This window comes from Varanus komodoensis, unplaced genomic scaffold, assembly GCF_004798865.1.
Source record: "Varanus komodoensis strain SLA01 unplaced genomic scaffold, ASM479886v1 scaffold38, whole genome shotgun sequence".
Taxonomy (NCBI): Eukaryota; Metazoa; Chordata; class Lepidosauria; order Squamata; family Varanidae; genus Varanus; species Varanus komodoensis.
Genome location: NW_025335909.1, coordinates 3,957,528 through 3,984,921, shown reverse-complemented (window position 1 = coordinate 3,984,921; position 27,394 = coordinate 3,957,528). Strand labels below are relative to the sequence as shown.

At 50.2% G+C, this 27,394-nt stretch overlaps 1 protein-coding gene across 1 annotated transcript in view; it reads left to right on the top strand.

The window, feature by feature from the left end:
- Positions 1–268: 268 nt before the first annotated feature.
- The window catches only part of MMP17 (matrix metallopeptidase 17), an 82,539-nt gene continuing 55,413 nt past the window's right edge, over positions 269–27,394 (top strand). The window contains exon 1 of the mRNA XM_044440940.1: positions 269–631. Within this exon, the coding sequence (XP_044296875.1) occupies positions 500–631 (132 nt within the window). The 5' untranslated portion in view covers positions 269–499. The remainder of the gene's footprint in view (positions 632–27,394) is intronic.

Genomic DNA, 27,394 nt, shown 5'->3' with positions numbered 1-27,394 from the left:
CCTTTCTTCGGCGATTCGGGAAGCCAGCGGCGCTCCTCTCCTCCCCTCTCGGAGTCCGCCGCCCGCAGCGAGGAGCGCCGTCGAAGGGGCGCCGGGCGCGCACGGAGGAAAGTTGGAGCCTCTTCCTTGCTGCTGTTGGGCTTGCTGGAGCCCCCCTTTCCCGGGGCTGCCTCTCGCTCGGTCTTCCTCAGGCGCCCCTACCCCGTCCCTTTCCCGTGGCCGCGTCTGCGGGAGGAGAGCGCGAAGCCGCGGCGAGGGAGCCGCGATGCGCCCGCCGCTCCTCGGCACGTCTTGACGCCCGCGGTTGCGCGGCTGCTCGGCGGCGGTGGCTGGCGAGGCCAGTCCAGTCCCGGCAGCGGCGAGGACCGGAGGCTGTGGCGCTCGGATGTCGCCCTCCGCCCCTTTCCCCCTGCGGATCGCCGGAGCCGGGCGCGCTCCTCTCCCCTCCCCGGAGACTCAGCGGCTGGAGGCGGCGGAGAGCTAAGCCGGCGGCGGAGGGATGCTGTGGAGCGGGCCCCCCAGGCAAAGCGTCGCCCCCCAGGAGATGTTTCTGGTGCTCGCCTTTTGCTTGGCTTCGCGGCGGACCCTGGCGGCGCCCAACCCGACTGCCGAGGAGATCTCGCTGGGAGTTGTAAGTTGCGCGCCCGCGTCCCGCTGATCGTGCTTTAAATGATGCTCCGCACCCAGCGCCGGGAGGGGAAGGGGCGTGCGGGAGGGGGGGGCGTGCTAAGCCTCAGCGCCTTTGCTTCCTCTCGGTTAATCCGCTAGTCGCGGGGGGGGGGGGGAGAGGGAGCCCGAGCGGGCTCTTTCTCCTTGTCCATGGCCGCAGGGTTTGAACTTGAAGACTTTTGCTTTCCTTCCTGAGCTGGGGGAGGCCGCAGAGGAGACCCCCCCCCCGGCCGCCCCCTGCTCTTTAACTTCTCTTGGATGCGCGGCCCAAGATTCTTGGCCTCTCCGCTTTCGCGGAGCCGCGGGCGCACAATCAAGGAAGGGCTTCTCTTTTCTGGGGGCGTGAGTCTACGTCCGTGTGTGTGTGTGTGCGCGCCCGTGTGTGCACCGGTGGGGGGGGGTGGCTTGCGAGGCTGGCGTGATTAGCTGAATTGGTAGCAGGTGGAAAGGGAGAGAGACCGTGTGAGTGTTGGAAACAGGTCGCTGCTTTGTTTATTTGTGTCATTGTGCTTCTCATGACGTGACTTCCAAGGACCCTTGCAGCGAGACGGGTTTTACTCGGAAGTAAACCGCAGCGCCGGCTCTTTTCTTTGCCGTTTTTGCGTGAGGGATTTTGGCGTCTTTAAGAGAGGAGAGAGGGAGAAATAAGCCGTGTGGTATTGCGGGAGGTCTTGCTGCACGTGTTTACTCGGGAGTAACTCCCCACGTACGCACACGGTGTTTTCACTTACTCATAATAAGAGGGCAGCAAGTGGGAGCAATCCTCTACTCAGTTACCTGCGAGTAAGCTTCAAAGAAGTGGGACACGTGCACATACTTCTGAGTAGGCACGGAGAGGTTTGTGCTCGCAGGCACCTACTCGGGGCCACGGGGGGGGGGGGTGCTGGGCTTGGGAGCAATGCTCACCCCCTGGGGAACGGCAACTTTTAAGCCCCCGGGTCGAGAACAATCTATCCTCTCCCTGCCCTCTGCATCTGGAAGTGACCGAGCAGCCGTTTCGTTTAATGGCTTGGTATCTTGTGAATACACAAAGAAGGATGCGTACCACGTTAATACTGACTGTAGAATTCACTGGTTCGGCGCCTATTCGTGGGTATTTGTTCTCCTTTGTTGTGCAGGCAGGCAAAGATGGTTCTGCTTCCTTGTATAAAGCAGATGTCGATAATCTCCCCATGCCCCCCCCCCCAAAAAGATGTGCCAATAAGGAAATCCTTCTGCGGAATAGAAATTCACTCCGGGTAGACTTAAGCCCGCGCAAGATGACTGAGCGGCTCAGTCGAAACTGGTGGCGTTAGGGCCCCACACGAGCAGAGCTTCCTGCGCATTCCGCTCCCTCCATCTTGGGGCATTTCTTGGAAGCCCGTTCCTGGGGTCCGTGTGCTTGCGGCAGAGCGATGGGAGCCGGTCCTTTGTTGGTGGTGGGTTGCTGGCATGGGCACTTAGCCAGGAAGGGCCCGTGATCCCTGCCTGGGAATGGTCGTCTGTGTGCTCGGGAGCCACTCTGCTGCCCGCACGCATTTTGGGCGAAGGACTCTGCTGCCCACAGGCTCTGCGTTCCCCTCCACGGATGAGAAGCTTCGGGAAAAGGCTCTCTTCCACGCAGCTTGAAGGACCTCGTGCTTACGGAACGTGCTGCTTCTTTGGAAAGCCCCCCCGCCCCCCGGTCCCAGCTGTGGACGGGCAACAGCCCAAGTGAAAGAGGCTTTTCTAAGTAAGGGGTAGCTCACACAACTTTCCCGAATGGGCTTGATTTTCCCTGCAAGGGAAACGGAGTAGAAACACGTCCCAGGATTTGTGGGTTCTGTCTTGCAGCCACTTTGCCGAAGGTCTACATAAGCGAAGAGCCAGTGTGGGGACGTGGATGAGAGTGCTGGGCTTGGGACTTGGGTGACCTGGATTCCTGCCCCACTCAGCCATGGTGACTTTGGGCCAACCTCCCTCACAGGGTTGTTGTGCAATTAAGATTGAGAGCAGGGGGAGGAGAATGATGTTCACCACCTGAGTTCTCTGAAAACGAAAAAGGTGGACTATAAATCCAGTAAGCAGGCTTGGATAAGCAATCGTGGGGGACCATTGTTCACTGCTTTGAGTTCCACGATGGAAAAATTATTTGCACATTTGCAATTAATTGCAATTGGGCTGGTCCTGGGATCTGGATGTGGGCAATCATGTAGGGAGCCAGGAACCCCTCTTGCCCTGCAAGTCAGTCATCTGTGCTGCATTGGGGCGAAGAGCTGAACTCCTCCGTTAGGATCCTTGGCGTGCCAGGGAACAAAATATCCGAGAAAAAGGAAGCCATGAAGCATCTGAGACGGCTCCAGATCGATGTGATATTTTGATTTGAGTGTGGGAGGAGGGAAGTCACACGGCATCTGAGGGATGGGTTCCGTCAGCTTGATATTTTGAGATGGGTGGATGCCATCTAATGAGCTGAGGCTGGACCGTTGACTTACAGATCACAACAATCCTCTCTCTGTTTAATAAGACATGTTTCTGCCAGTTGCCCAGATCACGTATGTTGCAAAACACCAAGTCCCCGGCTGGTCTGTTCTCACATGGCGAAGTTCAATTCTCGGGCAAAATCCACACATCAGAGAAATGGAGTCGTAGGACAATGGTCAAGCATATGGTCAGGGTTTAGGTCTCGTGCCCAATTCTGTGGATCTCTCTCTTAACAAGTTTTGAGGTGGCAGGTTGTGAAAGACCCCTGCTGCTGAAGTACTGCTGCACATTGAGAATAGGTGATAGGCAGGCTAAGATGGATTTTATTCTTGTTTTACTCGTTATAGGACAGACTCATTTGCTCATTCCAGGAAAACCTCTTTTCAAGGCTTACCTGGAGTTGCTGAGGGCTGACCCTAGGAACTTCTATATGCAAAGCAGATGTTCTACCACTAAATTAGGGCCCTTGGCTACATGTTCCAATAGTTTGTATAAGCTTGGGGCAAGGAGCACTACATCCCATTGTTCAAAGAACCGCTTTGGGTGAGATGATGAAGTTGTTTGGTTGAGTGGATTCTACTTGGTTAATGTTAGGAAGGGGTGAGGACCATTTCTACAAATGTACAAGTTTTCTGCTGGGAATGTTTGCATGAAGATCCATGATAGTTAAAGTTAAGCCTCGTCTCCTGTAAGGAATACTCATGGCTTGTTGTTGGACTGTGAACTGCGGGTTGTTCACCATGGTTTCTAAGCTCAGCTGGGTTCAGACAAGAAAATAACCCACACTTTAACAGCAGCCCTTGGTCCAGCCCTTGAGTAGGTTGTCTGAATCCAGCCAAAATAGTGGGCCACTCGGCTGCACAGGCTCAAGTGAGGGCTCAGGGCATGGTTTCGGGAAATGGAATCTGTCTTGCAGCAGCGAAGCAGCTCTGTGCCTGGCCGGCCACTGGATAGGAGGCTGCCCAGGGACCCCAGTGAATTCCACGAAGGAAGAAGAATGGGATAGAAATCCAGTTAACAAATAAGTTCCAAGAGTGAGTTGGGAAGGGAAAGCGTCTGGTTTGCAGTTTGCCACCGTGGCAGTTATGCAAGGTGGCCTTCAGCGATGGTCAAAGAAACCGGTGGCGCATTTTACAGCAAGACGTTAAGGAACACTCAAACGATGCAAGTGGAACCCTTTGATGACTCAGGTGTCTTGTCCGTGTCTTTTTCTTTTTTCTGGGTCCCTATTTAGTCATGCTTGGAGGAGACCCACTGGAAAAGCTCTGGTTCGTTGTGTCTCAGCGTCCCGAGATGTTCCGTAGGGGACAGGATAGAAAGGTTTTTAATAAATAACTAACTTGGGGACATTGGTCACATTAGGTCTGCTAAGCCCAAGGGTCTCTGAAGTGTTATGGGGTGAGATCCTGTTCAGGTTTTGACAGAAATAAATCACACAACTTCTTGCAAGGCTGAAGAGGATGCCAGGAAATGTAGGGCTTATGTCTGTCGAATTTCTGTTTGGTTCTCTTAAAGCAGTTGTAATTCAAAAACCAGCCAAATGAAAAGGTAAAAGCTCTAACCAAATAGACTAAAAACCCTCCGTATCCAAAGGTGCGAAAATAAAGACATGTTGTGGGCACATTTAAAAGTAGATGGTGAGGGAGCCCAAGTATAAGCTGAGGGAGGAAGCTCCATAAATGAGGGGCCGTCACAGGAAAGGCCCTGTCCTGGTCACCAGCTGGTCCATGAGAAGAGACGGGGAAGCAACCAGGTTGCAAAGATGAAAAAGAGGACCTTTGCTAGGGAGTGGAACCTTACCTGGTGGTTAATGCTGGGAGTTGTAGTCCAGCATTTCTGGGGGGCACCGGGCTGAGGAAGGCTGAGGCAGAACATCATTGTCAGAGCAAGAAAGCCTAGCTTCAGCTTGAGTCAGTCAGCATCGCCTGGTCTCGCCTGCCTTGCAGGGCTACTGTGAGCATAGTGTGAAACAGCCCTGTAGGAAGATATTTCAAAGGACCGCCATCGCTGCCACCCCCCCCCCCACTTCCCAGTGGTCAGCAAGCCTAATTATAGTTGAGCTCTGACTCGGAGGGAGAAAGAAGACTTTAGAAAACAGGGAATGGTCAATAAATGTAAATAAATATACCCGCTGAAATGCGGCTGCATGGCTAATTAGACCATCTGGATTAGTTCAGCCACATTCCAGGCCATCATCCACATCATTACAGTGGCTGCTTTGGAAGCTGGGAGTGGGATTCTCAAAAGTCTGTGTTGAAGCAGGTCTTTCCAGCAGTCCTTCCCCCTTAATGCTAGCTGAGGGGAGTCCTGTTAGCTTTGCGACCACCTGGAAATTATAGTTCAGAGAGAATCTGGTGCGAGTGCTTCAGATGAGTCTCAGCCTCCTCATATTAATTAATTCATTAATCATATCTTTTTTTACTTTGGAAGGTTTCTATGTGCCCTCAGATGGGCTTATTTTGTAAGATGATGTGAAAACAGTATCAGTTATAAACTCAGTTTGAGAAAAAGGAGCTGGGTGAATACCTGAAATGGGTTTTGTGTTCTCACACTTAATCAGCGTGTCTGCAGTTGCGCCTGTGAGGAAGCACGGCTCCCTGACCTCTTCTCCAGCACCCCTGAGCCCCCAAACTGCTTAAGAGGCGAGCTTAGCTGACTTCCATTCTGCAAACATGTGTTGCTGCTGAAAAGTGACTGTCGAGCTACAAGTCGGCCTGGGAGTATGCATCTTTGGCCCGAGTGGGATTTACTTCTGAGGAGACCTCACAACCCTCTCTGATTATCCCTGCAGTAGAATCACTGGGAACGCTACTGGGAAATCGATCACTCGCCTGTCGCAAACAAATTTGTCTTTTGATAAAACGTTGGGTAAAGAACCATGGTAACGACACATAAGTGAGAAGAAAGATTGTACAGAAGAGGAGACGCCCAAGACAAAAGCAGGCTCACAGTGAATTCTGGGTAATTAATATCAAGAATTAATTGGCAAGGAAGTTTGGAATATCTGAAGGCCAGTCACTCAAGGTTACTGCCCACTGTTCAAAGTCAACAATTTTTTCAGGAATCAGGAGTCTTCGGTTAAAACAAAATTACTTTATCCCTTCAAGTCAAAGGTATGCTTTGGATGTGCTTATCAGTTTATGGTTGATAATCAATGGCCAATAAATAGTGGATCAGGGATATACTATCATACTGGAAATACTGGTGTTTAGAAAACTTTACACAGTGGGATTTTAAGCAGTACATTTTCAGATAGACATTGTTTACTGAAAGATGGGACTTAGAATCAGTCTTGTCAGTCCCGAAAGATATGTGTTAATCTTTTCGTTTTTTAATCTCACTGGATTTTCTTGAGAGGGTAAGACTGGGATCACATATATGTGATACGTAACAATGAAGTCATTTTGCAGAAATTACATGAGTTAGAGGGCTCTGAGAAATCCACAGTCGAGTCAAGATCTCTATTAATCTTCTATGTGGAGATTTCTATTAATCCAACCTGCAGAGTTGTGCGGATTGTGTGAGCTTGCCGACCCTTTTGCTTACTTTCAGGGGGTGATTTGCACTGATGTGCATTAACACTAATGAATGGTGTGTGCTTGTGTGAACAGAACACAATTCTTGTACGTCTCAAGAGAAACTAAACGAAACAAAATGAAAAGACACGTGACGATCTACAAAAATGCAGACAGAGCAGACTTAGCAAAACTTATACATTCCTCGTATAGATTCTCTGGTGTATGGAGCACTCCCTTAATATGCTATAGCTCGCCAGCCTGTTCAGAGCTGGTTAAGAGATTTGGGCTTAGAAATCTCTCCCCTTAAAAGCTTTAAGGCACAATGCGACACATGTGTAGGCATGAAAGAGGCCTGCGATTGCCTGCTGGGAACTGTGGGCATTTTCATTTGCCTAAAAATACATAGCACTGCACCCTAAGCTAAGATTTAGAAACACGTTCATTTTAATTGGAATGGCTGCATTTTTATATCATGCGTATATGTCATTGAAAAAACAGTGAAACGGGGTCTTTGGATTTCCCCCCTTATGCATTCTTGTTCTTGGAACACCAGGACCAAACACGCTCTGTGCAATTTTTGGTGTGTGTTTTTCTAAAGCGTTGAAGTTGCTATAAGCAGTTAATTGGCAGCCAAAGGTTTCCTAAATATGGAACTGCAGCCCTTAGCAGAGGGCGAGTCAAAATATGCCTGTCCAGGTCTTCCCAGGGGTAACTCCCATCAAACTTAGTGGGAACCACAGAGCCATCGGGTGTGTACATCTTTTCAATGGTATTTGAATTCAATGGTATTTATCCCTAGATAAGTGTATGTGTATTGTAGCCTTGATCTTTCTTCAGGTACTGCCCAAATATATATCCCATTTTAAGATCTTAACACTGGGAGGAAAGGGACTGGGGGGCATCCTCAAAAGATAATGCGTCTTACCTCATAGGCTCACTTTTTAGATCTATGTCTACTACTTATTATCTCTGTTATTAGTGATGACTGTTGAAGCAGCATGGCAATGGAGCCGATGCGCTGGGGAGGGGGCGGGTTCTCCTAGGCGGGAGCCATTCACAGGCAAATGGACATCCATCTCTCAGGGATCTGTAACTTGCAGTCCTGCACTGAGCCAGGGATAGGAGGGTTGACCTTATGGGCCCCGTCCAACTCTTCCGATTCTTCCTTCCTCCAGAGAGATCGGAGCCAGCCGAGGGGTTTCTCTCCACCCCACCATTTTTATACTCCCAATGTCCCCGCTTGGGAGGCATTATAGCTTAGGAGGAGCTGCAGCTTACCAGAGTCATCCCGATCCGTTGCAAATTGCTCAGGCAGCCGATGGAGTCCTGCTCTGCTGTCCCCCCACCCGTGAGTTGTGCCACAGGGGCTCTCGGCTCCGTTGCTGAATCCGTCCAGCCGTCTTGACTGGGTAAGAATGAAGCAAGCACTCTGGGCGAACAAAGGGGCCTTTGTTTTGGAGAGGTTGTGGTAATCAGAGTGACAGAGAGGGAAGTACAAGATGGATACAGAAGTGGCTTGTTTGGGGGGTGGCCGTCACTTTGCAGGGGCCTCTGTCTCTCTCCTAGGCACTGTGTTGTGGAAGCCCTCTCTGCAGACGCGTCACCGTTTCCCCACAGGCCTGCCACCCCATCTCCGCCATCATAGCTGCACATCGGGAAACGGGAACGCGAGGGCCATAGCCTGGCGCGTTAATCTTTGAAATGTTACATCTCCAAGTGCCTTCTGCAGGAAATACAATGTCCGTCGCTCTCTCAACACTTCACTGGAGAGCTCCCCCCCATGGCACTTCCTTTCGCTGGAAATCGCAGCCCCAAAACGTCGCGTGCTTTTTGGGATGAAATACAGTGTGGATGATCTCCAAATTAAACTTGGGGACCCTTCCTTCCTCTCTGTCCTCCCCTCACCGCAGCTGAATTGTGATATGATGGCACAGCATCTTCTAAGCTGCCCAAAGCAGCAACCAAACCAAGAGGTCACCCAGTTTCCATTTCTTTTGTTGCCTTATGAATCCGCGTTGTTTACAGCCCTTCCTGTGCTTTATCAGTAACTGTGGTTGAGGAAGCGGACTTCCTCAAATAGGAAGGAAGCTCCTCTGCCACCCCATTCACCGAAGCCTCGGGGCGAATAGGAGAGGTTCGCCACTGACTGGAGGGGAAGGGGGTTCAGTGCCTCTGGGCCACCTGTTCCATAACCTCCCAACTCACTCCCCCACAGGGGGCTGTCCTCTGTGACTAGCTCTGCTATTCTCCCATCACACGCACCCCTCTTTCACCCCGAAGGGCTCCTGGGTATGTCGATGGGTTGCCAAATACCCCTGCTGCTATGCTTTTCGCCTCGTCTTGGTTGTATGATTCATTTGTGGCTTCCAGTGGCAAGCAGGCTGATCTGGAAGGCGAGGCTCCAGGGGCTGGCTGAGACGTCGGCAGTGCGAGCCAGAGGCACGAGTGTGGCTTGCCTTGCACCAGCTTCCCAGGCAGGGTGTGCAGGGGTAGCTGCTTCCCTTTTTGTGCCCTCTGTTTGCAAATTGCGGGGTTAGGGGCATCCTGCATGCTCAGCAGACATGCTTCCAAAGGCAAAATAGGGCCAAGAGATTTCCCAGGAACAGTGAGGGGTGTAGTGGAACCTCGGCTTGGAGGGGCATGGTACCCAAACTCTTTTAGGAGCAGGACACCATCTCCTGCCACACCACTCGGGATCCCATGCTGCCTCCACATTTGGCTGCCATTCGTGCCAACGAGTTTCCCTGACAGCAGTCTGGTTCTTCCATGCTGTGATTCAAAGTTGTTTGAGGAGGCTTGCTCTGGGATGCATGATAAAGACCCACTTTCCAAAAGAAGCAAAGGGTTTTTGGCTGCTGCTGGAGATGAAAATGGCTCAATATGGCTCGCTGATGGGACCCATCCAGAATTTGTTTGCTCTGCTTTGGAGACAAGGCTGTAGGGACCACCAGGAAAGGTGCTGGCACCTCACAGTTTAATATTGCACTGCTGGAGATGGCAATTGAGACATGAGAATGGTTCCTGGTCTTATAGGGACTGTTGGAGAATGTTTTGTTCCTCAGATTTAAACACTCCTCAATATCTCCAATTTCTTTGAATTTGGGAGTGACTTCCTTTGAAGAGAAGGATCTGTTACTGCTTGCTTCTTGCCTGTTGGAACAAGGGGCAGTTCTCTCACTTTTCTGCATATACCAATGAATAGCATTGATGAATTTTATTTAACCTTTCTTATTTAAGAATTATGATTTTAACATTATGGTGTGCTGTGTGTCATATAGATGGCTAGCCACCCTGGGTTCTTTGTATTTATTTATATCCCTGGGTGGAATATTATCATTACTATTATGAATAATAATTATATATAGCTTTAACTCTATTAATAATAGCTTAAATGATCTCTTATTTAAATTTAAAATAACAACTATAAACTATCAGCTGTGGTTATCATCATCTTATTCGTGGAGAAATTAGCAAACTTAGCTCCAAGTTTCTCTTTGAAACCTGCTTTCTCCAATGTCCTCATTCATTTCACGGTTGCCCATTCCTCTGGAGAGTCCAAGTCCTAAGAGGAATACCAACTTTTCTGTATTCAGAACCAGAGGCCACGGAGAAGCAGCTTCATCTCCCAGGCTCCCTTTCACCAGCCGCTTTTTCCCAAAGGAGACACGCTGGGCTGCGCATTGTTCCGCATCATCCAGTGATGGAGATCAGAAAGAGGCAGGTGTTCAGCCAGTAGTGCTCAGCATAGCAATAGCGGCCAAGCGAAGATGCTGGTCCTTGGAGGTGACTGAGGGGGGTCTGGTGGAGAGGGACCTTTGGGAACTGCAGGGTTCTTGGGTAGCCGAGGCAGACCCTTCTTTGGGGGTTGGAACGAGCTGTTTGTTGAGCTGACTGTAATGGGGTGGTATTGATTCGGCTAGGACCTTCTTGCAGCCCAAGGGCCAAACTTGCAGAAGCTCTCACAGGGTGGTAGAGCTGAAGGCAAGAATACTGAAAATACCAGCAATACCTGCTTTTTGGCCTTAAAACAAAGCATCAGGGGGGCATTTCAGACTTCTTAAAATGCAGGGGGAAACAGGATGCAGAGGGAGCCACTGAACTACTGGTGGTGGGGAAGAGGGGAAGGCCAGGGGGTGGGGGAGCTAGCTGAAATACCTCTAGGGCTGTTGGGGGCCCTGGAGAGCCAGAATGGGCCCCAGAGTTCAAGATTCTGGACGAGACATTTGCTCCCAATACTGGAATTGCAGCATGTGAGCGGGAGAGTCATTACTGGTTGTCTTTAACTGGCAGCTGCTCCAAGGAAGAGGTGAAGGGATGAGGGAGAGGCCTTCTGGACCAGGCCAAGGGTCCATCTGGCCCAGCACCTGTTCCCCCCATTTCCCAAGGATGCAATTGCTAGATAAAGCAGCATCCTCCTCAGAAACACTCCAGAGGGGAAGGCGCACGAGAGGCCAATGTTCAGGTGCCATTAAACATTGGCTTAGCACTGTGTCCAAATGCACCAGTTATATGGAATCCGTATAAGGAGGATGGAGCCCGAAGTACCAACGTATTTTACTTTCACACTTTTACTGCTAGCATCCAAGCTGCAGGAGAGGCACTTCAGCTTTTTAGGATGGGAAAGATTCTCTGGAGATGCCGGGGAACTCACAGACAGTTGGGGATTTGGGGGAAAGGGGTGAGCCCAGGGGAAGAAGACATGGCCACCTGGAAAATTTGGGTGTACCAAAGACGACCAGTGGGCCCACCATGTAGGTTTCAGATTTATACTGGAGGGGTAGAAGAAACAGGACCACCTTTGCTCATGTTTGTGGAAATGAAGTTATTTGTGTCAAGATATATTGGAAGGCTGTCTTACATGGGATGCTTTTAAGGGATGTCTCATTTAACTGTTCTCTCGGGCTGTGTAAAACAGCCACCAAGAAAAACACTGTGCAGTTGTGTTTCTTATATCCTAACAGCACACATCTTACCAGCAAAACCAACAAGCTGGTCAACTTGCATCGGTGGAAATTTGGAGAAGGGTAATAGGGAAGATGGTTCTTAAGACTATGCGAATCTTTGACAAGGCTTCCAGAATATTTCAAAGTAGGGCAAAATTTGAGGTGTACTCAGTCTTTAATGTGTTTGAGTCTTTAAACTTACCAACATAACTGCGTTTCTAATCATTAATGGTGGCTGTTCCATTCCAAGTATTACTTCCAAGTATTAGTGTTTAAATGTTCCATGTTCAAATGCAGGCCACAATTAATGCCATCCCTCTGAGCCAAGGTACAACACAGGCTAAATCAGTTTGACAAAATGTTGGCTGGAAGATTTCAGCCAGGCTGGGTCTGTGAAAAGCATTTTAATCCTGTGTTTCAATTTGGCAGACTTGGGATGGGGTGGGTGGATGGATGGAAGGCTGTCTGGTTAAGAAGGCAACCTCTTTTTTGAGCTTTGGAAATGGCTAACCTCAAATGGTGATGCAATTTTTGTCTTATTTCATTGCTATTGTGTACTTGGCCTTTTGAACGTCTGTGGGGAGTTTAGTTAAATTACTCACGATAATGAGTCTCGACTTTCAGGAAGCCCTTTCTAGCTAACACAGAGGGAAAGCCATGGAGATGGAGTTTTGCCAGCATCTCTTGCTGAAGTTACAAAAGGCCACATCCTCACTTTTATTCATTTATATATCTCTATTTATTTTATTGCTATACTTCCCAGTAGCCAAAACTCTCTGCGCGAGGATGCATAACATTGCAAACCACAAATGCAAACCATAGACAGCATAAATGTTCAGCAGACAGAGTTTGCAAGAATCTAAACAGCTAAAACACTATTTCAATTTTAAAAAAAATAGATGTGTTAAAAAGACAGCTGAGCTTAGTGCTCCATCATATCCCATGAAATATAATTAATAGTTGTGAATGGGCATTTCATGACTCATTCACGTGGCAACTATCTAGCCCAATTCAGGGCTAATTTGCTACTTCAATGACATTCTCCAATCCCAAATCAAAGTGACCATGCAGAGGTGGCAACTTGAGGATTAGGACCAGAGTGGCCTCCTCAACCCTCTCAAAGTTTCAAGAGTAACATTTTCCAGATATTGCCTTCTGGGAAGCCATCTTGATATTTATTTGACAAATCTACGCAACACAAAATTGTAACATCGGGCTGCTTTGGTGGTCATTGGCCTAGCTGATTCTGGTTCTGGTTCTGGCATGAACATGATGCGTGGTTAATTGGTGGCCATTGGATACATCTAGTCTGCACATTCAGCATAAACAGGGTCATTTTTAGCTAAATATACTCTTGAACTATAAAGCAAATGCATGTATCCTATTCTTTCCTCGATTACTTAAAAAGGGACATGGCTCAGTGGAATACAGCCCACCATGAGGTCAATCCTCGGTATCTCCAGCTAGATCTGGGTAAAATCCTGCCTCAAATTCTGGAGACCACTGCCAGTTACTGTCCCAGTACTGGGCAAGATGGACCACATATACATGAGAGTTTGGCTGGTTCACACAACTGTTTTGGGAGCAGGCCAGTGCATCTTCATGGGGCAGCGTGTCTCCTCACCTCTACAAATTGAAAGATTGTGCCACTTTGCCTTCACGCCTGTAACTCAGTTGAAGAGGCCCTTACTTTGCATACAAAGTTCTCCAGTTCAATTCCTGGCAGTCCAGTTAAAAGGATCAGGTAGTAGTTGATGGGGAAAGACCTCGTCCAGAGCTCTGGAAAGCCGTGGCCAAAGAATTCTGGGTTAGGTGGACAGATGTCTTGTCCGGTGCGAGGTGAGTTTCCTTCACTCTTCCAAAGTCCGGACCGCCAGAGGCTGAAGTACAGGCAACATCCAAAATGGCAGCCCAGATGAGGTGCCTTCAACCGTTGGCCATGCCGGCTGGAGCCTTCCTAGTAGCTTCTGGAAAGGCCAAAGTGGAGGCACCAAAATGCCAGCGCACTTGTACTGCCAACGAAAAAAGCTGTAAAAGAGAGAGCTCATCCTTGCGCACTGGGAAAACAAGTCCGGGAGCCATCAGAGGAGCGGGCAAGCAAAGGAAGCATACTTGGGCAGGCCAGATTTGCCTCCAGCCCCAGGCCTGAGCACACCCCTGCTCTGGGCTTCACCTGGCTGGGGCTCCTGTGCAGGTGGTGTTGGGGCCAAGGAGCAGCCCCATCCCTCCCATGTGGGAGTCCTGCTGTGGCACGAGCACCATGGGCGGGCGGGCGGGCAAGCCGTGCTTGCCGAATCGCACCTCTTCCTTCAAGCAGTAGATTTTTGGAGCAGTGCCTGATGGGAAGGCAGGACACAATCCTGATTCTGCTGACAGTGGCACGGACCGCAGCTTCACACCCTCCTGCCAGCAGCATGCTGTCACAACACGAGTCGCGTTCCACCTCTGAGCAGCCTGGCTCCCACATTTTTCCTGGCGGAGGCTTCTGCTTCTCCAGCCCAGTTTCGTAACTTGCAACCGCTCCGCGCTGTCCGCTCTCAGCAATCCGATTTGCTGACTTCAGTGTCTGGGCTAAGACTGTGTTCTGCTTAGTCCAAGAGAGCCAGCAAAGCCCCGAGAGAATCCAATAATTCCTTTGGCAGTGTCAGCAGAACTTGTGTTTACTCGGTTTTTCTGAACTCGCACCTGTACAAAGTCATTGCAGAGTATTAGGGTCATCTGCATTCCACACGTGTGGCTGCTCACAAACAGCATCCAAAGAGAACAAGACGCCAAGGCTGCAAAATGTTGACATCTAGGCCGCATCACGTTTTGCCTCTTTCTTTTGCAAAGGCAGGACTTCCTGCTTATCTGACTGATGAGATGCCATCCCCATTGCAGCTGCTCGGGGAAGAGAACCTCCAGCGACCAAACATATACAGCTCACATTCTGGGCAGGAAGGACTAGAGTTGAGTTTAGTTTCACTCCATGCATGTGGGAAGATCCTATAAGTAGAGGGTGGGGTGACGGGCGATGATGGAGGTCCTGATGAACCCAGAAACAGGAACCTGCAGGAAGACGAGCTGGAGAAATTAAGGTGCAAACTCTTGCATGTTTTAGCAGCTCCCGGCTACCATTAAGGGTGGAAATCCATCCTCCAGAGCATGGAGAGTCAATAGTGCTTCATCATGTCACCAGAAGGTGCAACTCATGCAGAGAATACCTGTCACTGAGTGGATGAACAAGCATTATCTGACTGTTGGCGCTGATGGCTGAGGATGATGGGAACTGAAGTCCCACACATCAGGAGGGTAAGAAAGGCAGCAGAAGGGACGTTTAATTCTTATTATGTGGCTCAGACAGATGCTGTCAGGCTTGTGGTTCTTTCTTTGTGGACTCTGAAAGTACCCAGTTTAGCTCTCGCGGATCATCAGAAACAGACGGATCTTTGTGAGACTCTGTGCGTAAGTCACCAGGAAGTCAACAAAGAAAGACACCGCCACCTGTGAGAGGAGAATGGGGAGTTTTGAAAGCAGGGGAGGGGTTGTCACGGGGAAATAGCTTGCATTTTGGGGACAAGAGTCTGCCTACAAATGCATTCTTTTGAATTAAAAGCACTTTAAATAGGGAGAGTCAGGAATCTGCCTCAGAATCTTCCTCCGTTGCATCTGACTCAAGGGAAGAGCGGGGCATTCGTCCCAGATTGTTGTTGTTTTTAATGAGGATTGTCTGTGGTTTCTGGGTCAGAGAATTAAGAGATTTGAGATATTTAAAAAAGAAAAATAAAGTCCAGCCACTTTCTCATGCACCTCCCAGCCTCCACTCCAACCGCTGCACGCCAATGCGGGGGCGACGCGGGCGGGGGGGGGCGCAGGAAAGTGCTTTGGCGAAACCGAAGCTGTCGAGCTTCAGATTAATGTACTTGCCACTGACATTTTCATTTTGCGGAAGCCGGTGTGGAAGTTCACCAGGAACTGGGGCCTTTAAGGAAGATGCCGACACTTTGATTAGCGGTGACAGGCCAGGCAGAGCACAGCCGGTTTGCCTCTTAGCGGGGTTGTATCCCAAGGCGACGAAAAGCTTTTGCACAAGCAGCAGGGTGTGTAGTTGTGTGTCCCCCCCCCCCGCCACCCCTTCAGGAAGGTGAGCCTTCAGGTGGGGCACAGGTGCCTCCCAGGTCTTAAGACCTCTGTAAGCAGGGACTGGTTGAGTCCTCATTGCTGGTGCTGCGACGCGTCAGCAGGAGGGCTGGAAGCGAGAGCTCATGGCGGAGAGGAGGCGTTTCTGCTGTGGCGGCTGGAGACCGGCCCTTCACAGCTACAAGGCAGGGTGACTCTAAAGGCCCTCTAGTGAGCTGGAAGCGAAGCCTCTGCTCATGTGAAGAATGCTGAACCCAGACGGGAGACTGCTCCCCAGACCCTTCTCTTTCAGCAGGGCCACGGGTTCCAACCCCAAGGTGGCTTCCCCAGGGGAAGGGCCTGCTGGCAAGACCTACTCAACCTCTCCCAGTGCCTTGCCTTGGGGCCAGGACCTGGCCAAGGCAGCGGTTCTCCCTTCTCCCCTTCTTCGACCCCTCCCCTTTCTTCCAGAGCATCTCTGCTCTTGCGATCCACTTGAGAGCTCCTTCAAGGCCTCTTCCTCAACCCCCATCACTGGGGCTCCAAGTCCCTCCTCATCTTCACATGTGGGCCATGGTGACTCATGGATGCAGCTCAATGCACCGCTAACACGGCAGCAAGCAGCTGGCATGACGGTGAGGAGACGGTGTGAGAAGAAGTCTCTCTGGGCGAAGGGCCCTTGGAGAGGGTGTCTTGCTCCCGGGTGCTCAACAAGCTGGTCACAGCCTTGGCCACAACCCCAGGACATCCTTGGGGCAGGGACTGGGCCCTCTGTGGCCGAGGCGAGCCTCGAGGGGGACCTTCTGCCCAGTTCTGCACACGTGGCCGAGTTTCTCCACACACGCACACGGATCTCCTCAGTTGGATTTGGGCAATCTGGTTTTGCCAATGAGCAGCGCTGGTGTAAGCAAAACAGAATTGGCTTTTTCGTGCGGGTTTCTCTGAGTGGGGCTGAATGAACGGCCGCCTCGGGGATGCGGGGCTGTTTCCCAGCTTCCTGGTGTCATTCTAACGAGTTGCAAACAGACATTGGCATTGCTGTTGTGTTTTCAGCAGAAAGCTGGAGGGCCTGGGAAAAAGTTGTCTCTGGGTAGGGTATATACATTCATTTGGTTCTTTTCGTCTTTTGGTAAATAGGTTTTGCAGGTTGTTCGGTGGTCTTTCAAAAAGCCTGCAAGATGTGTTTGACCAGGGGCAGCAGCAGAATGAAATAGAAGTGGACACGGGAGCTGGGTCTAAAAGCATTTAAAGGTTGTGCTGTGCGAAAGGCTGGTTTATAGAAACCTCTTTTGGCTGGAAATGAGGACTGGGGTGGTTCTTCTCCAAAAGTGCTCAGCAATAAGGCCCATTGACTTCCATGGGGCTTATTCCGTAGTCTGACCGGACTGGCGAGAAGCCTAGCAGCTGGGGAGACAAACCAGCACTTCCTCATGCTTTACAACTCACTGTAACATGTGAGGGAGGGATTTTATTCCAGGATCTTTAATCATCAGCCATTTTTCCCACTGAAATTCATGGGCACTTCTGCCTTATCCTAGCCTTCTGTGAAGGTTACAGTTGCTCTGTGGATGACCATTAAAAGCCATCATCATTCCATATTATTTATTCATATTTATTAAATTAATGATGAATGAATATTTATTAAGTATTAATGATTTAGTGTTGGCAATTAGGATGATGTTCAATTCAATTATCCTTTGTTTTCGTTTTCAATTACAGGGGTTGCTTTGTTTTGTTCTGCCTGTTTGAATGGTTTTAAATCCACAGTTGCCCTCGCCACTCTAACGAGCTTTTCCCCCTCCTGTATTTAAATTTCTGCATCATGGCATTTCTGTAATAGCTTGATTATTTGCATGCTTTGATTCCATGCTGCTTGGGCCAAGAAGGAACTTGTACCATTTTTTTTTCATCTCGCACAGCTCCTTTTTACAACAACCCCGTGTGGTACGTTAGCCCGGCCCAAAGTCACCCAGTCAGCTTCATGGCTGAGTGGGGAGTAGAACTGGATCTCCCAGTGTAGCTGGGCACTTCCGGAGAGCCTCAGGGGGGGGTGATTAGCTTCGTTTGGAGAGGAACGGCAAGGAAAGACCTGGCATTTTCTCTCCCTGCACATGCACCCATCACAGGGAGCAGCCACAATGTGTGTGAACGTCCTCGCAGGTCAGCCGCACTGCCTGTTCTTGGGGCATGTGCCGATTTCCCTTCTTGCTTGCTTTTGACGTGCCCCAGTCTGAGGCAGCCTTGGGCACGCGCTCGGCAATGACCTCGGCTCGGCTCGGCTCGGTGGCATGCATTGTCCTGTTGCTGGGAAACTGTTCTTGGGTTAATTTCTTTCCACATGGCAGGAGGGGAAATGTGGAGCAAAGAGGCCCTGGAAATGCAGCCGTTGGGCGAGAGGAGAATGATGAACGGAGGGAAAGATCCAGAGAGGGGAAGCGGAGATCGGCCCGACCTGCGTCGGATCGGCTCTGGCTCGTGGACGGCTCAGACATGTGGGATTTGGGCATAAATGTCCCCCGGCAGGGCATTCTGCCTTCAGTAACTGAGATGGTTGAGCTCAGGAGAAAGGCAACTGAGGGAGGTGTGCAGAATAAAACGTGGTGTGGAGGAAGGCGACAGGGAGAGAGACTCTCCCTCTCCCATAATTCTAGAACTCAGTGGGGTCATCCCTAAAACTGGTGGGTGGCAGACTCAGGACAGAGAAAAGGAAGGATTTCTTCATACAGGGCGGTGTCATGATGGCTGCCAGGTTTGGATGCTTCAGGTGGGGCTTGTCCAAATTCCTGGAGAAGGCGGCTATTTATGGCTACTAGTCCTCATGACTAAATGCTCCCTCTGGTATCAGAGGCAGTGTGCTTATATACACCAGTTGCTGCGGAACGTGGGCAGGAGGGGACTCTTGCACGCCTGCCCTGCTTGTGGGATCTGGTGGACTGTGGTTGGACACTGCTTGTGGGATCTGGTGGACTGTGGTTGGATACTGCTTGTGGGATCTGGTGGACTGTGGTTGGATACTGCTTGTGGGATCTCGTGGACTGTGGTTGGATACTGCTTGTGGGATCTCGTGGACTGTGGTTGGATACTGTGAGAACAAGCTGGTCTGGCCCAGCCAGGTGGTTCTTAGGTGCTGGAGGCAGCATATGGCCATCAGGACTAGCACCTTGGGCCTGTCTTAATTCATGAGTGAGCCTGCATGGTGTACCAATGACGGTGCTAGGCTGGGATTCAGGCGATCTGGGTTCTGGTCCCCGCTCGGCTATGAAGCTCGCTGGGCGACTTCGGGCCAGTCACTGACACTCTCAGCCTAGCCCACCTCCCAGGGTTGTTGTGATGATAAAATAGAGAGCGGGGGTGGGGCGGGTTATGGAAGCCTCCTTGGGGTTCTTGCAGAGGAAGCAATGAACGGTGAGCTATAAATGTGATAAGTGAACCGAATTAATATTTCCTTTGTTATTGGAATAATTCCTGTATTCCAAGTTGGTGGCCCCCACGGCATCCTGTGGGTCCTGAATTCCGAAGTTGAAGAAGTTGCAAGCGCCTCTCTTTTGCATCTGTCCTTTGTCTCACTGCACAGCTTCTGTTGTTGTGGGAGGACAGCGGGTGGTGGATGGGGAGAGATCATTTTATGCAAATTGACTTATATTCCCCCTTCATAAACATAATTAATGCAACCCTGCCCTGCGATTTTTGCCTGCCCTGTTTTTTTAATGATGTTGAACAGCGGACATGGAAATGCAAAATATAAATCTCTCAGACAACTTGTCAGGGTGCAAAACCCCGGCCTGTGGTTTCCTCGGTTCCCCAGTCCAACTTTCGGCGGCTCTTTGGGTTTCTTTGGGAATCGGGGTGTGGTCTTCATGTTGTCCTTGCTTTGCCCAGTATTTATTTTATTATTTATTTATTAAAACATTTCTATGCCGCCCCTTGCCGAAGCCTCGGGGCGGCTTACAACACAATAAAATACAAAAATAACAATAGAAAATTAACAATATAAAATAAATAACAATGTAAAAGAAGTCACCCTGGCCAGAGTAGAAGGCAGTTTGAATTAGGAAGAGATCAGCTCGCGCTCGCTCGCTTGCTCGCTCGCTCTGTGTGTGTGTGTGTGTGTGTGTGTGTGTGTGTTCTCGTGAGTCAGGGGGAATAATAGTGGCAAATACCCTTTGGGATTCTTTGCTTTTTAAGATCTGTCAAGCTCTGTCACCCTTACTGTTTTGGCAACTCAGAGCAGCATCGCTTAAAAATGAACAGCTTTTAGATGGTCCTTTGGTAGGTTTGGTTTTGTTTTAAATAAAATATTCCACTTTTATTGCGGTACTTTAAAGAATGCTGGCTTTTTAATGCTCTGATGTTTTTTGGAAAGGATTTTTCTTCTTCAGTTTATGCTATGTAGCATCCTTCAAATGTGTTACAGAGAATCCCTCCAGTGCTTTTTTCTGTGACAACTAGTTTTTAAATGTGCCGTTGTATTTGGAGAGGTTTTTGCTTCAAAACAAAACAGAGTGGCACAGTTCTTAATAACGAGACACAATTTTTGCCCAGACTCTGTTTTCTGCAAGGCCAACAACCCCATGAGGTAAGCTCAGCTGCAGAGAGGGAATTAGCTAAAGGTCAACCAAGCAAGTTTCATGTTGATATTAGTCGCGAAGTCGTGTCTGACCCATCGCAGCCCCATGGACAACACTCCTCCAGGCCTTCCTGTCCTCCACCATCCCCGGAGTCCACCTAAGCCCACACCAACTGCTTCAGTGACTCCATCCAGCCACCTCATCCTCTGCCGTCCCCTCCTTCTTTTGCCATTAATTGTTCCCAGTATTAGGCTCTTCTCCAGGGAGTCTTCCTTCTCATTACGTGGCCAAAGTATTTGAGTTTCATCTTCAGGATCTGGCCTTCAAAAGAGCGGTCAGGGTTGATCTCCTCTAGGACTGTGACCGGTTTGATCACCTTGCGGTCCAAGCTTAGGATGCTAAATTCCAAATCCCCTACGTGATGAACAAGGTCTCCCAGAGCCAAAGCCAGCTCCAGCTTCATTGATGATCAGAGCTTCCACATGCCTCCTGCCTTCCTTGGGCACCTGTAATTCTTCAGGTTTGGAGGGTTGCAAACTGCCCCCTTGGTTGTTGCTGTTAGTCGTGAAGTCGTGTCCGACCCATCGCAACCCCATGGACAACATTCCTCCAGGCCTTCCTGCCCTCCACCATCCCCGGAGTCCACCTAAGCTCACACCGACTGCTTCAGTGACCCCATCCAGCCACCTCCTTCTCTTCCATCCCCTTCTTCTTTTGCCAGCAAGTTTCATAGCTGACCATAAATGGTTACTTGCATCTCCTTTGTCTGACATACTAACCCATAGCCAGGTAGCTGATATCCTGCAGATAACAGTGGGCTCCAGGTTCCATTATCCCCAACTAGCATGGCCAAATGTCAGGGATGACTAGAGAATCATAGCCCAAAAATAATGGAAGGACTGCATCTTCCCCACCAGTGAAGTCTAGCAGGAGCGGGCAAGCTGATGCCCTGCTAAAGGCTTCGATTCCAGCTTTCGCCATGCACTGCCAAGAAGACTAAACCCTGGGGCTTGTGGGAGTTGTCGTCCAAAACCTTTGGAGGGCACAAAGTGGCCACTTCCTGCTCTCTCCCCAAAAGTAGAGAACATGTGTCCCTCCAGACATTTTTGAACTGTGATGGGGGAGCATTCCTCTAGTCCTCAGAAAACTTGTCCAGGGCCATGGGGTGGTTCAGTGTAGCCCCTCCAAGTCTGGAGCCAGTGCTCTGATCTCAGAAGCGACAGTAGGAGATCTCGCCCTCCAGTCCCTCACAAGCATACCAGCTCCCCTCCAAAGCCCGAAAATCGACCTCAGAGAGGGAGTTTCAGTGGGCGGGGAGGGGAGGAGGTCCCTCCTGGGAGAAGCCGTTTGATCTGGAGCCTCAGAGCATCCTTCCTAGCAAAGGAAGCAAATTCCCACTGCAGAAGCTTCAGAGATTCCTCTGCCCGGCTGTGCTGAAGCTGGCGGAGCTTCGCAAGTGGCAGAAACCGTCTCAGCCCAGCTCGATTCTGAAGGGCTCGGTATAGCTCTCTCCACCTGCCCGCCACTCTCGAACGGGATCCCACGGAAAGGATTTGCTGGGGGCTGCTGCAGGCGGTCCACGAAGCTCCGCCGGAGCCGTACGAGCTCTGGCGGGCTCCAGCCCCCACGGCTGCTGCCGCCCCATCAAAGCCCTGTTGTGATTTAGTTCCTCTCGGCTGTTGAGCCAAAGAGGCTTGGGTTACAACTCCCATAAATCTCGAGGCGGCTTTTGCATGTGCCGAAAAGATGGAGCGGGGAGGAGGGCTCCAAGGAAACCCAAGGAATGGCTCCATGCCTTGTGCCTTGGCGCCCCCTCGTGGACAGCCGAAATCCTGGCTGCTCACGAGCCGTTGCCTCTCGCTCCTGCTTCCGCAGCTGTACTTTCCTCCAGCCTCCTCCCTGGCTGGTGCTGGGCATCCGGCTGCATCCAGACCAGGAGTGGTGGCCCTGTGGGGCCTGGGGACTTTGGCTAGGGCTGGATCAGAGTCCAGAAGTACTGGTCTGGAGGCAGCACTGGCTGTAGGCCAGCAGAGGACACCAGATGTCTATCCGAAGGGGAATTGGACCTCGGATGCAAGAAGCAGGCAGGAAATGGAGCAGACAGGGGAGCCGGAAGGAGGACAGGAATGCAAGGAAGCTGAGGGAGAGCCAAGGTCCAAACACACCAAACCTCTCAGTTCAAGGTTTGGCTGGTTCTGGTGGGCCTTGGAAATTAGATCGGTCAAGAGCTGCGTTTCCACGCTGGAAGGACGGGGCACGTCCCTCTGCCAGCTTGCTAGCTTCCCTCCCAAACCTGCCAGTGCTCCCAGATGCAATCCCTGGTCTCCTTTGGGGAGCAGGCTCGGGCTTAAATACAAACTGGGGTTTATTTGATGTATTTATGCATTATAGTTCGATGCCACTCTTTTCCCTGCCAGGAGCCAGAGGTAGCTTACAGAACCCTCCTTCTCCCTTCCTTATAACCCTGTGAGTTAGATTAAGCTGAAAATCTGTGACTGAAGTTTCATGAGCAAGTGGGGGCCTGAAACCAAATCTCCCAAGTCCCAGTCCAAAGCTTTGTCCATTACACCTCAGCAGCTCCCTTAGAGTTACAGGCTTACAGCCAGCAATTGAGTTGCAGAAAATATTGGTACCAGTGAGGCTGGCTTCCTTGTTTCCTGCTTAACCGCTCCCAGAGCTGTTCATAACAATCTCACTCCAACTATGAAACTCCCACAAAGGATGGAGAGATAAAAGGAACTCAGCAGATGATCGCTGTGTAAAAAGCTTGCTGTTACAGCCAAATCAAAACCAACCATTTCGGTGACTTGGTGGGAATCACGGCTGCAGCATGGTGCCCCTTTATACATCCAAGGTCATCATCAAGAAAGGACCCTTTCCTGGTCTCCACTTATCTTTCCTTCACCTGGAGAAGGACCACTGGTGCAGATGTCAAAGTTCAGGCAGGTTTCGATTGGAGAAGGTTGCCCTTCAGGTACCCAGCTCTTGTTCGTACAAACATTTCTATTCGTGAACAGCTAAGTCATCAGGTGGTGGTTTGCAAGTATGAACAAACCAGCAGAGATCCAACCTGATGGACCAAAGTTTCATAATGTTGCCTTCCTGTCTGAGCTCACCGCTTTCTCCAGCAGAATGGGTTCACATGTTGAGCTGCGTGTTCTCAAGCTTCGAGAGGTCAAGTGGTGATAAGAGGCATGCATGAACCGTCCCTTCAGTGTAACTGAATAAAGCCAGATCTGAAGTTCAAGAAAGGCTTAGATAATTCTGAGCAGGATTGTGTTGGTTCCTCCCTAGTTAGATTGATCTGCTTTGACCGGTCTGCTCTCTCACACGGAGAGCTGTGCCATTGGCACCTATGATGCCTAGATGACAATGTGTCCACCAGGAATTTGTGCCACACTCAGACTAACTGAGCTGGATTCTGGCCAAGCAGGTTTCCTGGAATGGAGTGGGAACAGAATCCTCACGGGGAACTCGGAGCGATGCTGAGGCTGGAAGTGGAGTAAACGTCCCTAAGCTGCTCCAACAAGCAGCTGGTTGTGATGGAGCCTTAACTATGGGTTTGGCATCCTTTAGGCTGGCTATTTCTGTCCCTCTGTCGACTGAACCCTTCTGCCTTGTAGGTGGAGTGTGCTGGTGTCTTCATGGCCAGAACCCAAGCAAAGCAATGCAACCTACTCTGGACAGGGAGAAACCTTCCTGGAGAGCTAGCTCTAAAAAGTGTGGAAATCTCCTGGGATCCATCAGTAACTGGTCCACTAACTCAGAAACCTTGTCTTTCAAGGATTCCCAGAGATGATCAGGTGTTCTCACAGTCTCTGTAGACCTTTCCGCAAGTGCAATTGTGTGCATTAGTATTTATTTATTCTTTTTATATCTCATTTTTCGGTGGGGAATGCAATGGTTCTCTTGCCCTCTACCATATTTTATCTTCACAACAATCCTGTGAGGAGGATTAGGTGAAGCAGCAGAGTGTGAATGACCTCCTACAGCCCCCTGCTGTTTGAAATCAAGGACCCCGTTCTACACACCAAGGGTCATTTTCCTATTTTTTGTGACAACCAAGGATCCTTACACTAGATCAGTTAGGAGTTGCTACGTGCTTATTTTTCCGGCATTCTGACACTAGTTCTGGCTTCGCTTCTTGTGGTCTGCTCTTGTGGTGTACATTCCAGGCTACACACAGCGAGCATTTGTGGGTTGCAGAAAATCAGTTTTGCGCAGTATTGTTCTTATATTACGCTTTTATGGTGTTAGTTTTTATTTGCATGATGCTGCTGATGGTTATATTGATCTTGAGCTTTCTCATATTAATGATGAATTTCTGCAGTGGGTATGAATGTCACTTTGAGGCAGCATTTTGTATGACACATACATTCAACAATACGAAAATATCATTCCCAAGATGACAGAATACAGGGAGAGGGGCTGGAGATGGCCATGCTGGGGAGTTAAAAGTATACATTAGGAACGGTGATGGCATATATCCTGCAGCTTCAGCTGGCTGTACCCGGTTTGCTCTGCTTGCGTTTGGCTGCTTCCCCCTCCCTTCTGCATCATCCAAAATTTCCACCTGCCAGAAAGGTTCATGTCAGAGCCAGATTTCCCCGTATGTTTCCACAAATACCATTTAACGCAACTCAGCCCCCGTCGAGAGCCTTTGCCTCGCAGCCCCCAGTGACAAGTTGTGAGTTTACTCATCTTCCTGCCCGCTTTGGTACATGACAGCGCATCCTTCTGTTCATCGGGTTTACTAGCAGCTGTCCTTTCTGTCACACTTCCTGGGCAAGCTGCTATTGGATGGGGGCGCGTTTTGAGCATCACAGGCCATGACGAGGAAGGAGCATTGCAAACTGGTTTCACCCACCTCCTAGCAGGAGGGGTGTTTTCCATGTTCACAGCTTCTCAAGCAACTTCTGTTCCTAGCCCCAGCTGCTTGGAGTATCTTAAACCAGGACACAGGTTTCTTGGATCTACATCATGACTGTTTTTTAAGAACTAGAACTCCAAGATTCTAGCTAATGCTGAAGCATACAAATCCAATAATAAGATCTACCAGCTGAAGGTTTGGTGCAAAAGATGTTTGCTTAGAATGAAAGGCTGGGATGCCTCTTGGTGCAAAAATCTGAAAATCCAAACGTCAGGAGAAGTGAAATTTAAATCACAGAAGGATGGAAGGGGAGAGAGAAACCAAAACCAGGAGAACGTTCTCTCTTGCCCTCTGCTCCATAGGTGCTCTAAAGGGCATCTTGGAACACAGACCTCTTGGCAAACTAACAGGGAGGCGGAGGCGAGTCCTGCTGCCTCCCATTTAGAGGAGGGCAAAGTGTACCCTTCGGAGCAGCAAGCCATCTGTGCATGGAGAACGGGGCCAGTTCATCATCGCCGGCACCACGAGGCCTCGTGCTGGCAGGGAGTGCTGTGCATGGAAGGAGCTGCGCGGCGGCAGGAGAGACCTGCTCTCTTGGGCAGAAATTGGATGGCAGCCGCCTGTCCTGGAGAGGAGCGGCCATCTGCGAGAACACTTCTGCGCCCTTAATGAAAGGGGGAAGGCGGGAGGAGGAACCTGCCTCCACGCCCGTCCCTAATGCTCGTTGGGGACGAGGTGGCTGAAACAAAACGTCATCGAGCATGTAATGAATGTGGTCATTTTGCGGCACCTGAAATAACACCAGGGAGCCGGATGGCCCCTTCCAGACTAATCCATCTTATTGTAGCGTAAGTGTGCTTCAGCTTCTCCGAATAGATGTAATGGAGGGAGGCAGTCTCTGCTTGGAAAACAGGCTGCTTTTCAGGCTTTCTCGGATGATGCTGGGCATGGTTTTCCAAGAATGATGGGAAAACAGCATTGCACCACCACCTCCTCCTCCTTTTCCGGTACCTGCCATGGTTTTGAGCAAGCAGGGAGCCGAAGCAGGGATGGGAAGGGCCTGTTTAGGACAGGGAATTGCGTCCCACGGTGCCCGTTTCCCGGAATGGGGACCTGGGATATTTGGCTTTCTTTGCCTCCTAATTTGCTTTGGGAGGCAGGGGTAGATACGGATCCCTTGTGACCAGTGGAAAAGGCCTGCTGTGCTTACTCAGGTGTGGTGATACAGGGCAGGAAACCGTGGAAGTGAGGAGCATTGGAAGCCAAGTTCAGCTGAGCAGCAGGTTAAAAATCCCTTTAATGCGTAGCTGGCAGGAAGAGAAAAAGGTTTTAAGGTGAATAGGAGAGGACCGTCAGCCTTATGCAATCCAGATGTGCTCAACTACCAGCACCATCATTCCCAGGTGCCATAGCATAGTCAGTCATTTGCTGAAAAGGATGGCTGGATCAGCAGAGCTAGCAGAAGTTTTCCCTACTGCCCCCTTCTTCCCACAGCTGCCCTTCAGCCCCCCGAAATGCCACACTGGAGCCCCTGGGGAATGGAGCGAGCTTTCGTGTGTCTGCAAGAGGGGCAGACCCCCCCCCAAAAAAAAAATCAGGTAGATGGACTTCCTCAAGCACTGCCGTTTCTGTCAGGTTGGCTTTTTATGAACTGCCAGCCTGAACTTCTTCCACCTCCCAGGAGCGTCTTTGGCTTCCCGTTGAATTTTTTAGCAGCTAATCCGTGAAGGCGAGGCGCATCCTTCTCGCTTTCCTGTGACACTCTCGGTTATGCATCCACTTCCCTCTGTCCCCTGGAGCAACGGCTAAAGAGCTGCTTGTGCTAGGAAAAAGCCAGATCTGGCATCGGAAAAGCAGCATAGCCCAGGTGGCGTTCCTTCATCTCTGCCCTGTTTTGCAAAAGTGCGGTAAAGGGGGGGGGTGTGCGTGTGCGCGCATGCACAACTTAGTTTTGAGTAACACCCCGACATCACGGCAGCCATTCCTTTGCATTCCAGGAGCGTTTGGATGGGCGATTCTAATTTGTTGGAAGGGTGGTTGTTAGCAGATCACTCCTGTTGTTCACAGATGCTTTTAAGCCTCCACTTTATCAGCAGGTCTGGCAGCAGTGCCCGGTAAATAAACTAATTGTACAGAATTGCCACTGTTTTCTGGCAGCTTTGGATGCATTTCCACCTTCAGGGCATGGACCATGGTGTTTTCTTCACCCATCCCATTTCCCATCTTCCAGGTTCTGGATCAGCTGCCAGCCCTTTGTGCACTTGGAAGGATGCGTTGCCCTTGCAT